The 15170-nt window shown below is 41.5% G+C and overlaps 1 protein-coding gene across 1 annotated transcript; it reads right to left on the bottom strand.

Moving 5' to 3' along the window:
- Positions 1-7803: 7803 nt before the first annotated feature.
- Positions 7804-10559, bottom strand: ARL4A (ARF like GTPase 4A). The gene is made up of 2 exons (XM_080578583.1): positions 10401-10559; positions 7804-10309 (listed from the first exon to the last, which is right to left on the bottom strand). The coding sequence occupies exon 2, from the start codon at positions 10242-10244 to the stop codon at positions 9642-9644; it is 603 nt and encodes a 200-aa protein (XP_080434709.1). The 5' UTR covers positions 10245-10309; positions 10401-10559; the 3' UTR covers positions 7804-9641.
- Between the last annotated feature and the right edge of the window lie 4611 nt (positions 10560-15170).

The raw sequence follows: 15170 nt of genomic DNA, 5'->3' as shown, positions 1-15170 counted from the left end.
ATATTAGCGGCTATCATTTAGGGTATAAATATAGATGTGTCAAAGGCAGGTGTCTATATTTGAGTTAATCAGCTTATGCTTTCTGTAGAGCAGATAGAGGCATAAGGGTATTTATTTGACCTGCCTTTGATCCCACTCCTGAACTAAGATAAAACATGTGCTAGTCAAACACCCTTCTTTCTGTAGGTAGTGAAAATATCTAAAGATGCCTAAATAAGAGATAAATAGCTAATTTTTAGAGGCTTAATACTAGGTAAAATGAATACAGGTTGTTGTGTCTGTGTTATGCTGAAAATTCCCAGCACTCTTTCTGGGAGAGCATTTGGTATGTGGAAAACTTTCCTTAGGGAGGTAGATAAAAAACTAAGTGGAGTGGAAAGGTATCCTAAGCTTGACTCAAAGTGCTTGAAATAGGTATGGATTTTCCAAAAGAAAATATATAACTATGGCCCTATAGCCTTCCTACTGAAAGTGGGAGTAGGTATTTGAAAGGGATGGAGGGAAAAAAAAAGAAAATATATATATGTATATATATACGGTGGGAGGGGGGATTTGGGTTTTGTGTGCTTTTCAAAATGGGCTGGGTAAAGTAAGAGTGAAGAGCATGTCTAGTCTTCAGAGCAGATCAGCCTTCCTTGGTAAGGATGTGCAAGAGCTGCTTTGCACAGGCACATATGCACAGCTACAATGAATGCAAAAGGAGGATAAAATATTGCAGATTGTCAGATTATATGCACCCTGTGCAGAGGCTTAAGTGAATGCACAAGGAAAAAGAAGTGATATAGGTCAGACTAAAGCATTCATTAACACGGGATCCCTGTGTTACTGCTACCTTTAAGAAAAAAAAATGCTTTTCTATGTAAAAAGTGCACAAGCAAATTCTACCCTTAGTGACCCTCACTATAATCTCAGGGTTATCTAGATGGGGTAAGCAAAAATCAAGGCTTGCACCAGAGCTTTTTCCAAACATTTTATTTATTCAAAAAAAAACAAAACAACAACAACAAAAACCAAGCAAATAAACAAACAAACAAAAACACTTGGAAATTTTATGAAAATAGGCTTTTCCACAAGACAGAGGAAGCACTGCATTTGATTAACTTTACACATCATCACTGTTTAGAAAATGTACTTAGATAATCACAGGACTTGAAATTATATATTAAAGCGACAAAGGAAGACACATCCATGCTTCTGTTTTCTGTGTATGCCCAGTCAGTCCTGCAGCTGTTACTTCATATGAATTGCTGTGCTGACGCAGATTAGGGAGCTTCAGTCACCATGCATGAGATCTGCAGGCTTGTGTGATGTGTGTAGGTCTGATTTGCAAACACTAATGACTGCAATTTTTGACTTAAGAAAAAATTTTCAAAGGTTTCCACTTAGAACTGTGAGTTCACTCCATTTCATTTCAATAAACAAAATTAACACAGAGAGAGAAAAGGCAGCAAACACAATAAGCCTATTTTTCATTTATTTACATTCCCCTCTAATATATATTTCTATTTAATGTGGTAAAAGACAAAGTTAATACTCTCTGCCAAGTTTCAGACAAGTGTGAAATTCCAAGGCTTATTAGATTATTAAGCTTCTGAAATACGGATTTATGTTTATAAAAGAAGTGCTGACACAACCTGAACTCTGACCAATGGTAATGCCACCGCAATAGCATGGTTCATACATGGTGTGAAGAGCCCAGATTATCTTGCGCTAATAAAATGAAGGATTTAAAACAGAGCAAAAAAATTCAAGCCATCATATTTCTAGTGCTGTCATGTTTGCAATCACATTTGGGTTTAAATGATGTGAAAACATGAATCTATTTATATGTTCTAGAAATACACCCACAAAACAGGCTCCTAAAAAAACTCTTGCAAACAGGGCTTGCGAGAGTACACGTAGAAATGTGTGTAGGTGTATGTGCCTAGATAGATTATGTATGTAATCAACATGTAACGCTCCATAATGCTGAAAATAATAAATTGTTGTGAATGTGTAAGGGTGGAAAGTGCATTTTACATGGATTATCTGCCCTAGTTCCTGTTCTTATTTTTGGAAAGCAATCAGCTCTTCGTGAGAACTCAGCACCATGCTGAGCCACCCTGGGGCTTTTCATGGCCCAGCCCTTCACTTTGTATTATCATCTGCTAGCAGCCACATCCTGTGCAGACTGATTCATTACAGCCAAGAGGGGCAGAGAGAACAGGAGACCCTCTGAATCCCAAGGTCTGTAATCACTGTAAAATACATTTCTCACCATACCATGTAAAATAAACCTATATTTTCGAAGGAATTACCAGCCATTTATGTTACTGACTACTCCAAATGAAGGCTTATTTTAAGATAATATATTATTTCAAGATCTTTGTAAATCACTTTAACTTGAAAACTTTATGTGCCCGATCTGGAAGACCATATATTCACCCCAATTTAATTCAAACAAAAACAAATAATTCTGGCTACATTTGCTTAATAGCTATGGTCAAGTGCAAACAAAAATCAGATATGGATGATTTTCTTTATGAATATTTATTTACTGATTAATATGAAATGAATTATTATTTACAGTTATGGTAATATTTTTGTTTTCTGTGAAACTGCAGCTCATGGAGTTAGACATGACACAACACGTTGAACTTGTGTTTTTAAACTCTCAAACAAACATACTGCTTTTGAAATGGTATGATGGACTGATGCTTGACTTCTGAGCACAAATAAAAGTTACAAGCCAATCCAGAATCAAAATTACTCTTACACTCTGTCTATTCCTTTCCATTATGCTGTCTCTGTAATATCTGAGTACCTCACAGCAGTTTTAAGAATGAATTTAAATGTGAAAGCAACTATGAGATCCTTGCTCTGCACACAGACAATGAGTGTTCAGGGATAAAATGACCAGAGCTATCAGTGGCTGGGCTGGAGGCACCTATCTTCAGCCTTGACCTCCAGCTTCCAGCATTCGCTCCAGGGCTTTACAAATAAATGACATAGGCTGAAGTGTGTCTTTTAAAGCTGCAGCACACAGCTGAGTCTTTGCACAGAATCTTCTCAAACACCCTCTATCCTGATTACAGCAAGAGCAAGACACATAGGCAAACACTGCATGTAAGTGAATTACACAAGAGAGTGGCAAAAATACAGTTGCTGAACCATACCCATGTTCCTACCAGTCCTACTACAGCACGAAGTGAGGGAAGCATATTGATGCAGCAATAGGAGATCTGTCAAAAAGCATCAGTGTGGGCACAGGCTGAGAGTCCCATTTATCACCAGCCTAACATGAGTGATTACAGCTGAATTACAGTGGCTTTAAATGTAGAAGTCAATTTTCTAAGCTAATTAAAATGAGGGAGGCTAGCAGACCTAAGGTTAGCACAATTCAGCTCCTATATCAAATGCAGTATAACCAGGAAAAATGGAATGTATATCCCTGATTCAAATAGAAACTCATTAGATGAAGTTCAGTGGAAACAGTGCAAATAATAGTCCATAGATTACCATTTTACTTATGCTACGTAGGATATAGCAGGAACCAAGCAGGAATAAACTGTGCTTGCAGAGACATTGTTACATTAATCTATGTTTCACAGAGAATCAAAATTTTCTTTGAGAATCCAGGTTGACCCACAGTAGCACCTCAGAGGGACAGCTAAAAATGTACATGATGAATATGTAAGTGCAGTATTAACATTTAAAACAGCGGAGACCTTATGCTGGTGGTCTGAAGACTGCTGAAGGCACCTTAGAGATCATCAAGAAAGCAGTGTCAAAAGAGCACCAGTAGCCCACACGTACAACAGCATCCAACTGTAAGAAAGCCAGCAGGGTTCAGCTAATTTTAGAAATGAGGATATTTTTAGAAAATTTCCCTCTGTTATAGTGTCTTCGTTCAATTAGGCCAGCTTTACTAAAAGACCCAGTTTAGGTCAACAAGTCACCACAACAGAGGTGAACACACTTTCCCAACCCTTTTGACTCACAAACCCGTCCTTATGACACCCAACTCAGATATGTTCCAACAACAAAGCCTACCAAAGCTTTTAGGACAATGACATTGACACAGCAACGGATGGAAATGCTACACTCTTAAGGAAATTATTCTTACGTATCATTCATAAAACAATAACAGAAGATAAGCGCCAAGGTTGCAGAGTTAGTGGTAGCTCTGGACCACGTGTGGTGGCTGAGGTACAACCAGGTCTCACACCCTTACCTCGCCTGGCCCGGACTTCTGCTGTTCTCGGGACTCGGTAGCCACTGTGCCAGCCAGCCCGGCCTCCCCGGCTGCCTGCCGGCTTGGCACCCCGCGGGCCTTCCCCTGGGTCAGCGTGACCAGAGATGAATGCGGCGATTAGGTGGCTTTCTTAAATGAGGTATTGTTTCATTTCAGCAATAGGAAAACTACAGCGCATAAAAGAGTGAAGATTTGAAGCCAATTAAGCAGCCTAGAAGCATATCTATTTCCCTTAGGGCTCAAAGTCTTGAACAGCTAGTGAGGTCCAGCAGTTTCAGATCCTCTCTCCCTGCACATTCCCCCAGCCAACAACTGTACCCAACATTCTCCATTCTTTTCCAAACTTTCAGTATTTCATCATCTCTAGCTCTTCAGTCTGGAGGAGCAGCTGTGTAAATATAGCTGGAACTAAGGAGGGATAATCTTGGCTGCTCAGGGATTAACTTCTTTTACCTTCCTGAGCCATTTACAAGCAGGTACTTAGTCTGGAAACATTGTCTGGCCTCCCCGCGTAGGTTTTCTTCTTAGATTTTGGGCTTGGCTTTGTATAAATTCAGCATATGAAAAGTGAGCGAATGTGCTCTCAGCTTGGCTGGGCAGTGGGCCGGCAGTGCCTCGGATCAGTCACAGCAAGGGGCAGTGACACAGGAGCTGACAGGTAGGATTTGCTGCTCGGATATTTTACTCTTTTTTTTTTTTTTTCCTTATTATTTCAGTTAGGTCTTTGAAACTGCATTTTTACTTCATTACAGCTGATTTAAGAAGATCAACAAGCACTTTAAAGAAGGGCAAGCTAGCAGCTGTGTATTACACCCTGATTTTCTTTTCAGATAGGTGGGATCACTGCAAGAGCCCATGTAGCAACCCCATGCATCACCCTGCTGTGAAGCTGGGCTGTGTATTTCCCTTCAGTTTCAAAACACGCATGGTTCATCCACATAGTTCTGCAGTATTGTACTGCTCCTAAAAATAACCACCGCCTGCAAAGCCTTGTGAAAGGGACAAGCCTTCACATACGTAGGTCAGTCAGAAATAAAAAAAAAAAAAAGCTTTCCTGATCCCGCAGACTAAACATGAAGGAGACTCTGCCTGTTCACAGCTCCCCAGATATCCCTTCCTGCAGCAACAGAAGTGGTTTTGGCTCAAGGACACGAGACTGCTGGTTACCGGAGCACAGCTGTAGGCTGTGACCCTCTCAGAAGATGAGTCACACGACGGCGAAGTGACAATGATACAAAAAGAACGCAGTCATTCCTAGATTTCTCTCTCAAGCCAAAGGAATATAATGTTATGAGCAGACGTATTAAACTTCATGCACGCCAATCTGAACTTAGACTACACACTAGGGCTGATGCCCTATATACAGAATATCCGGGCTGCCTACATTTTCCACAGTCTCCCTCATGAATTCTTTCTTTATAGTATCAATGCAGTATCCAAGTCCTTCTCAGACACCAAGAATCACACTCTCTTGTCAACAAAGTTTCAGCCAGCCACTAATTAACGCCACACTATCTGTAAACAATGGATCCAAGACGCGGATTGCTGCCTTCACGCAGACCTGGTGGGGACCAGGAGGGTTTGTCAGCCTGTGTCCCACCAGGCTGCTGTTGGCTCCTCGCCAGCTCCGTGACCACCCCAGCCGAGGTCGGCAGCTCCCGCGGGACCCAGCGGCACAGAGAGTATCTCGCCAAGCCAGCCCGCAGAGCAGTGGGCTGGCTGAGGGAGAAAGATTTCACCCTCCGCCTTACTGGAAAGTAGTATCCGTTTTTTTTCAAATGTAAACACAAGTTCAGCTCAACAGCTTCAGCTGAAAGGGTTGGAAGTTAGTACACTGCTACGAAGCTTGAAAACAGAGTCCAGACCCTGAAGCCTGGTCAACTTTAAATGATTTTATACGTATAAACGGCTGAGGCAGTGCCATACCAACCTGTGATTCTACAACAGCAGCAATAAGGTAACAAGGACGTGTGGTTTGTTTCTAACAGTGCTGCACCGATCTAAATGCAACTCCGTGCCTTCTTAACGCAGAAGCAGTTTCAGATAATTTAACTTAGCCAGTACCTTGAAGAACAAAATATCATTTGAAGCCCAATTTGGCAACATTTATTTTAAAATTTGCATAATTACTCCATCATTGTAACAAAATTATACCTGTTTATCCACCTCCTCTGAAGGTTTTCAGACACATACCAGTAATTTAGGCTAGGTTTGTCTATTCTTCAGATGGAAAAGAGCGATCCCAGGCTGACAGAACTATGCCAGCAGAAACTCAGTCAGCAAGGATACCAAGTGCTCTGTCACAATCGCCATTTTGTTCGTAGCTGACAGCTTTGTCAAAGTAATGCCAAACACACTTTTGGAGGTACAGCTACAACCAAATATGTTACTTAGGAGTTACCGTAATACCCCAGCAAAACAGTTCTATTAGAGATAGGTATAGCTTGAATGTGAAACTCACTCCCCACTTTAAGTTATCTACTCCAAGTTAGACATTATACAACAACAACCAGGTCATTCAAGGAGCACCACTCTCTGACTTCCTCCTCTAGATAACAGTGCTGGAGTACAGATCAGTCCTGCCTTTGTATTTAAAACCATTCATTGAAGCTTTTATGCATGTTAATGGAGACTGCCACCAGCTAAACACTGGCATGTTTAATATGCAGAACAAAATATGGTTGACTTTTGGGAGTGGGATGGCTTTTCAACTGTTCCCAGTAGATGTCAAATGAATACTTGAAATGAAGCAATCATTACTTTGTATTTTACGGTTTGTTTACTGGGTACAAAGAGCCAGCCTGCCACATCAGCTTCCTTAACCTAGCAGCACTGTGCACATGGTAGGAAGGAAAATATTAGCCAGATGATACCAATAACGCCCTAGATTCATAGGCCTAGGCAGCACAAACATCTTTCTCAGGATTGACTGAGAGTAACCTACATTTTAATGTGCCATCAGTTACATGAAAAGAACTGAAAATATCATCTTTTTGAAAGAGAAGTTTGGGCATTCTGATTCAAACTTAGCAATTTGGATTTGTAGGTTTCTAAATCATTTTTTTCTTGTCTTTGTTAGAGGCCTAAAACTAATTAGAAAGTTTAATATCTCTTGCCACATTCTACTCCCTACCATAAAATCTGAGAAAATTCACTGAAGGCTTATAAGCATATCTGAATTCCTCAGTTTCAGATATTTGAGCCTGAAGACACTAAATTCAGTACAACTTGTGTATATGTGATAAATGCCCAACATTATGTACCAAACATTACACATAACACAGGATAGGTTCTACCTATTTAAAGGATTTCTCAAAAAATGCAAGACCTCATCACTTCAGAAAGAAACCACTGCAGTCAGTATTTCTTCTGTGACCTGATTTGAAGTTTTTAATGAGATACCTACAACTTATAACACTGGGACATTTATGAGCCTTACCACATTTCTAAGACAATTACTCTGTTTTCAACAGAAATAGTTCTATCCTCACAAGAATCAATACGTGCCCAGAGGTTGAGGAGAACGTACAACTGCAGTGCAAGTAGTCAGACACCTTCTCTCTGCAGGCTTGTTTTGAATCGTTTATTGAGGTTTAAGAAGTCATCCACATTTCTATAAATATAGACATTACTTGAGTAAGTGACTTACAATGTCACCAGTGCAGGTACATATATAACCAACATACAAAAGCTCCACTGGAAGCTACTTCAGTTTATTCAAAAAGGACCAAGATGTCATAAAAAACAGCTGTCATTTCAGTTATTGAAGACACTAAAGTGCATTTTTGGTTACCTCTTGGATGAACAGCTGCTGGTTAAAAAGTTTGATTTTTTTTTTTTAAACATATTTAAGTTACACTGATTGACATTCAGGTTTGTAGCTGTCATCCTCCTGATACACGGCAGCAGGTAAGAAAAACATATTACTTCGCTGGTTGAGTAAGAGGAGGATATGCATTTCGCCTTTTTTTTTTTTTAATTCAGTATTTCCAACAAAAGTTTAAAGAGAATCTAACATTCTGATGAATTTTTACAGCACCACTAAAGTTAGTCTTAAAAATACAGGCTCTGTTTTAGCCCTTTTAATTGCTAGCCAAGTATCTAAAGAGTCACTTGAAGCTCTGTACCAGTAAGAAAAACTACCCTCCCTTTTCTGTCAAGCACTATCCTGCCCAGTTAACACTGTTTGCACACTCTGTAAACAAGAACAGCTTAAAGCATAATTAAAGCAGAACACAGGCCCATCTTGAAAATCTTCTTCCCCCACTCCCCCCCTCCCAGCAGTGTCAAATGTTTTGAGTGTATAAAGCATTATTACATTCCTAACCACAAAATACTTTAAGAGTCACAATAAAAAAAAAAGCATACGTTGAAAGTGACATAGCAATACCACTTTAATAAAATGGGGGTATTTAGGGGAGATACAAGATGTGCTCTGCTAAGTTTAACTCCATCTTTACTTCATTACGATTTCAGTTTTATTGCCAAAAAAAGTCACTAATAGAGCGAACAATGCTGCATTGGTCAGAACCACAACAGCCAAAGTTGTTCTTTATACCTCTTTTACTGCAATTAATTTACTTATAATTTGATAGCATGAGGATGTAATACTCATCATTCAAAAACAGATGACTAATTTTGAGTAATAGCTTAAACCTGATTTAATGTGCATGTATATGGATGAATGGCTACTTCTATAAAAAAAAAAAACTTACATACCAAAAACATGCTATACGTTGGGAAACCACTTTTCCATGCTCCATCGTGCTGTTTACATTTTTTACTTGTCAAAAAACTCTTTCAAATCAGTTGAAAAATCCACAGCACTTAAGTTTCAAGTATTTGAACTGAACATGATTCAATTTCAAAAAGTGCCAAATTAAAAAAAAATACACATGTAGCCAAGCTTTCATAGAAATTCCCAAACAAGCTAAAAAAAACAGCCTCTTGAAATAACTTCATACATGTTTTTAAAGCTGTATAATGTTCACCTAAACACTCCACTTACGAGCATTAGAAGTTTAAAAACACAGAACACCTTCAATGCAAATTGCTTGCAGAGGGCACCCTCAAACATATGAATACAACACTACGCAGAAAACCCTCGTTTTATTTGGCTATTTAGACGTCCATGTCACATATACCCACCCATCCATCCATTTCCTGATAGTATTACATCATCTATTTGGGCTTCTGAAATAATGCAGAGCCATAAACTCAGAAGAGACTATTTAAAAAAAAATAAGTTCCATGACTGCACAGCCTTCCACAAGGCAAGGTTGTGCAACTGATTGTTTAACGTAACTAAGCTTAACGGCATCCAAACGAGCAGGCCTGGGTTTGGAAGCTGTCTCATGTCAAATTTTGACCGTGTAACTACTCTAAAAGAGAAAGGACAAAATAGAACTCATCTCTTCTTTTTCTGCTGCCTCAACATTTTCCTTCGCTTAATTATCATATCATATAGTTTTTCCAGTCCCTCTTTGAGTCCATCTCCAATGATTGCACAGGTAGGCTGCAAATGCCAGGGGGTCGAAGAACTCAGCTCGCTCATCGCTAACATCTTCTCGATTTCAGAAAGCGAGAGAGAGTTCCTCAAGTCCTGCTTGTTAGCAACTATAAGGACAGGCACTCCTTGATTTTCCGATATCCTAGTGATTTTGTGAAGTTCCGTTTTGGCCTCCTCCATTCTCTCGACATCAACGGAGTCCACCACAAACACGATGCCATCCGTGCACCTCGTGTACGACTTCCACAGCGGCCTCAATTTCTCCTGGCCGCCCACATCCCAGAAGTGGAAAGTGACTGTCTTCGAGTTGCCCAGCGTCACTTTGATTTTCTCCGTGTTAAATCCTTTGGTGGGCACGGTGTTGACGAACTCATTGAACTGCAGCCGGTAGAGCACCGTGGTCTTCCCGGCGGAGTCCAGCCCCAGGATGACGATGTGGAAGCACTGGAAGGACGGCAGGCTGGACAGCAGCGGCGTCTGGTCCGAGAGTCCATTCCCCATCGCCGGGCGGAGAGGTGACAGCAGCCTGCCAACACCACCGCCGGGGCCCCCGCTACGCTCCGAGCCTGCGGCGACAAACGCGGCGTTAGCTGGACTCCCGCCCGGCCCTGCGGCCCCCCGCCGAGCCCCCCGACCCCCGCCGTGCCCCTCGCCTACCGCTCGGCCCCGCCGCCCTCAGCGCGGGGAGGCGAGCGCAGCTCCGGCCGCCATGCCAACCGCACCGCCCGCTGCCGCCACCGCCTCTGGCGGCCGGGCTGCGCCCAGCCCGCGCCTAGCCCCGCTCGCCCCGCCCCGCGCCTCTCATTGGCTCCGCCTCGCGGCGGGGGCGGGGAGAAAGGCGGTCTGCGCCTCGTCGATTGGCCGGCAGCTCCTGCCGCTCATCGCGGACGCCATTTTGTCCCCCTCAGCCGAAGAGGGAGGGGGATTGCGGCCTTCGCAGCCACGCCCCCTCTGGAGCCGCGCGCGCTCATTGGGCGCGGGCGCTGTCACTCTAGCCGGCGCCCCGCCCCTCTAGGCGCGGCTGGGGAGCGGCTCGGTGGCGCCTCACAGCGCGCGGGGCGCTCCTCGCAGCGCACCGCGGCACTGCCGGGGGGGCTGCGCTGCGAGGCCCTTCTCCGGCCGCCCGTCGTGCCGCCAGCCGCCCCGGGGGGGCCTCTCGGGGGGCCCAGCCGTCCCGTCAGCCCCCCCCCCAACCGGCCGCGCCCATGGGCGCCTCCCGTCGCCTAGCAACGGGCTGCACGCGCAGCCCCGCCTCTCCCGGCACCGCGCTGTGCACGTGACCCGCGGCGGGCGGGACCACGTGACGTGCCGCCCCGTCCCGCTGAGGGGGGACTGCCGCCATTTTGGGGCCCCAGGGGGGCGAAGGGGGCGTTGGGTGTGTGTACCTGGCACCGGGGTGGGTTGCAGAGGAGGTTCCTCGCAGCAAAAGGCCATGCTAAGTAGTTCTGCATTTCACTATCCAAGCCTGATTTGAGCTTTGAAATCTTCCAAAGTCAGAACTAATTACAGCCGTCTAATAAGTCATTTTTGCATGGTGCTATTTTCAGAGCAGACAGGGTTTTCAGACGAGGCCTGGAGCTATGTTTTGTCTCAGATTTTCTTGCTGTCTCTCCATATTTTTTCCCCCACCACTGTTCACTTAGTGCTTTTGCGAAAGTAGTCTTAATGTAGCTGTGGCAATGCATATGCCTACTTCTTTCAGATGTCTGTGTGGGATTTATACCAGCTCAGTGTAAAATGCCTCTAGCATACAAAAGGATCAGATGCCATGACTTCAGAACAGGGCACACTAGTAAAGTGTTTATGTATAATTCTTATATAAAATTTAAATAAACCATTCTTTTTGATGAAAGCATCTATTTGACTGCTAACTAAAGCTATGGCACTGCCAAAGGCTACTGTTGCAAGCATCTGTTTTCTCTACTTTGTATCACAATTAGTAGAAAGAAGAGGGTCACTAGCTTATCCTCGCAGGTATGTGCTTGACCTGCTGGGCTCCAGTAAGAGAGAAATAGTGATATTTTCAATATTAACCTTGCATCTTTTTCTAGAGCACTTTTAGGTTTCTTCATGTGGCTGCTGAAAAGGGATGAATTTTTAAGGATATTCTGGCAACTACATTATTTTTTTCCACTTGAAAACATTACAGTTTATATTTTAAGTCACAAATGTGATGTATAAAAGAAGAAATGTATTAGTGAAAGGGCATTGTATAGCCACAGAAATGCCACAGCATGCTGTAGGCATACATGGTTTGATATCTATTATAATCCTACTAAAAATAGAAAATTTCTAATTTGCTTACCTTTGAGATAGATGTTCCACTGCTTTTATCTTTGTTAGTTATTTACATCCTGATCTTGCAGATGACTCTTTGGAGGAAGTGGCCTATTTGTATAGGAAAGTGGTTTTACTTCTGTGGAAAAACAGGGGTAAGTTCCTACCCCGAATGCCAACTAGTACGGCTTCTAATTTGGCACTATTTTACTGTATCTTTACGTAGTTTAAGGAGCTGCATAGCATATAAAGCTATAAAAAAGCAACAGTAGAACTGGGCCTTAATTATTTCATGAATGGTGTTCAGTAATTTAAAGTTGGTAGAAACCAGATAAAAATACCACGTTAAGGAATATTGGTACAGAAAATAGATTTATTCATAAAACTTGACTGGCTGAAAATAAATCAAATTGACCTTTGTTTCCACCTATAAAATTGTTTTCCTTATTTTAATGGAAAAATAAGCCCACTAGATATTATAGTCTTCCAAGCCTTAAACCACTTTACACAGCCTAATAATAACCATCTATTTTATAATTAATTCCACAAGGAAGATATGGGCCAGCTACTACCTTTACTACAGATATTTGAATTTTAAACATAAAATACAGAAAGATTGTCTTTATCTATTGCTTTGTTGAAAAAGTCAATACATAATAAGATTTCAGTGTCCTTGAAGAAGGAGTGATAAAGAACTCATGATTTTCTAGAGTATAACATATCTGACATCTTAAAGATGACGTGTTTCTTTGGAAGAGGAGCTTTGTGGCATTGGGGAGATAATTATAAGATTAAGATTTGAGAGAAATGAACATCTACAGCAAATGAGCATATCTATATTCGTAAATACATACATGAAAATGATCCACACTGTCTAAAAACATGGAGAAGTAGGTTGTTCTACTTCTCTTTCGTCTCCCTACGGTTAATTTATCTTAGCCACCTGTTGTAACTTGCTGTAAACTGAATTATGAACTCTCTGGGGCAGGGACTATTCTTCATTGTAAGTCTTCTCAGTGCTTAGCACCTTGATCTTAATTAATGCCTGTAGGCATTCCTGCAAAACAGCTATTAAATAACAATCCAAGTTGATCAGCTCCTCCCATACGCTTCATGCTACTTTAGAAGTCAAACGTGCAGACTGGGCAGGTGTTCCAGGTGCTGGGAAGGGAGTAATGGTATCTAAATCAGTGGGAGGGTGAGAAAGCTGACACGTTCAGCCTCTGATAATTGAAGGTAAGGGCAAAGCAAGGCTTTGATTATCCCGTAGAAGCTTTGAACGAAGAAAGTGTATGGCAAGAAGTACACTTACTGCCTTTTCAAGTATGTAGCTAAACGGGGACCTCTTATTTAGAAGACAGGTGAAAATAATTGTAAAGTGCATGTGGGAGGCAACTGGAGGGAAAAAGGCTCAAACCACGTGAAGCCTGTAAGCAAAATAAGGAGAGGCCTAATTTCTACGTTGGGCCGTTTCACAAAGTCATCCTTACTTTTCTCACTTCCTATCTCCAGCTCTGAGTTCTCTCTGGCTCAGCATTCCTTAACTGAGGAAAACACCTACAGATTCTCTGGAATAAAAAGCTTTTAGTTCTTTGATATCAATTTACCAATGCACATGGCAGTACATTGTTTTCTAGATACATTTTCTGTATGTTTTATATGCTTCATACATATAGCCTACATATTTCTTCACATATTTTCTACAAAGAGAAGGTAGCCTGAGACAGGCCTTTGTGTTTTAAGAAAAGGAAGCATTACCTGAATAGCATGTAGCTTCTTCATAGTGGTACAAAAGGATTTTATTATTATTCCTACGTAGGAATAGGTCCAGGGATAGGTAAATTTGGTTCAAGGCAGATTTGGGAGGTCCAGGCCTCCAAAGCTATATGTGAATTGAGAAATTATTCCCAAAGCAATGCCAGTGGGCTTGAATTTCCTTGGCCAGGTAAGCACAGTATTCCTTTTATTTTGGTGAATATCATCGTTCTGTAGAGCAGAATGGCATTTATTATTCAGTTCAATTGCTAATCGTCTTTTTTTTCGTTTTTTTTTTTTTTAATAACACTTCATGTTGTGAATAGCGTGCAAATCAAATGAAAAGTGGAGTGTAAGACAAACAACCCAAATCCCGTATACTGAGGGTACAGCCAGAAATATAGCCCAGTAAAGAACTGAGGCAAATGCAGATGGAGTGAGCGGAAGAAATCTGCATCACGGAGCTGAGTTAGTTTTAAAACACAGACAAATGAAGTCTCTAGAAGAATGATGTTACTGCAAGGGCTGTGCTGCCGGCTATCTATAGCTGCCGTCTAGTAATGGGATGCCAACACCCCTGTCTGCATGAAAGAGACATGTTAACGGCCTCACAGAGTGAATTCTCACTGCTCCATGTGGAAACTGAGCAGATTTCTCAATGTGTATAAAAGAAAATCAATTGCACTTCAGTATAATGATGTGACAGGCCTAGGCTAGGGTGCAAAATAATATTTTAAAATTGTAGCTTAGTTGTATACATTCAAAAATTGAAGCTATTTCTCCTCTATTATATGCTAAATCTAACATTATAACTAAAAAATATTGTTTTGAGGTGACATTATTTGTTTCTGAAAGAAGATAAGTTCCCACCTAAAATACTACAGCACTTTTATCATTTTGATTTTGAGAACCCACTTGAAAATCAACAGTAACAATGAAATTGTTGACAAATTGCAAGACGTGACGTTTTGCTCTTAAAACCATCTCTTAAATTGACATACAAAATGTTTTGCACAAAGAAGCCTTTTGTCATCTTTCCTATGTCTGCTGAATGTTTTTATGATAACTCGCGAGCTGCATGAATTATTTTGCTTTGATTATTAAAAAGTAGTTGGTGGTAGAAAATCTAATTTATTTCTTCACAATAAATAACAAAGCTTCGAGCAGCAGGAGATGGAATTGCTGTGTGTTAAAGTTACCGCGCTGATTAGACCAGTTAATTAAATCTATTCGCCTTTCATATGTACCTTCACATGAAGTCTAACATTTACATTTTACTGCTTTCCTTTTCATAAATAAACATCGTGCCATGTAGCTGGCTAACAAACAAGATGTGTTGTGTGATGCTGACAGTCGTACTGAGTTGCATCTTGAACGCTCCTTAGCTGTCTTAGT

Source organism: Anser brachyrhynchus (genome assembly GCF_964034855.1).
Source record: "Anser brachyrhynchus genome assembly, chromosome: 2".
In the NCBI taxonomy this organism is placed as follows: domain Eukaryota; kingdom Metazoa; phylum Chordata; class Aves; order Anseriformes; family Anatidae; genus Anser; species Anser brachyrhynchus.
This window is presented reverse-complemented; position numbering and strand designations above follow the sequence as displayed.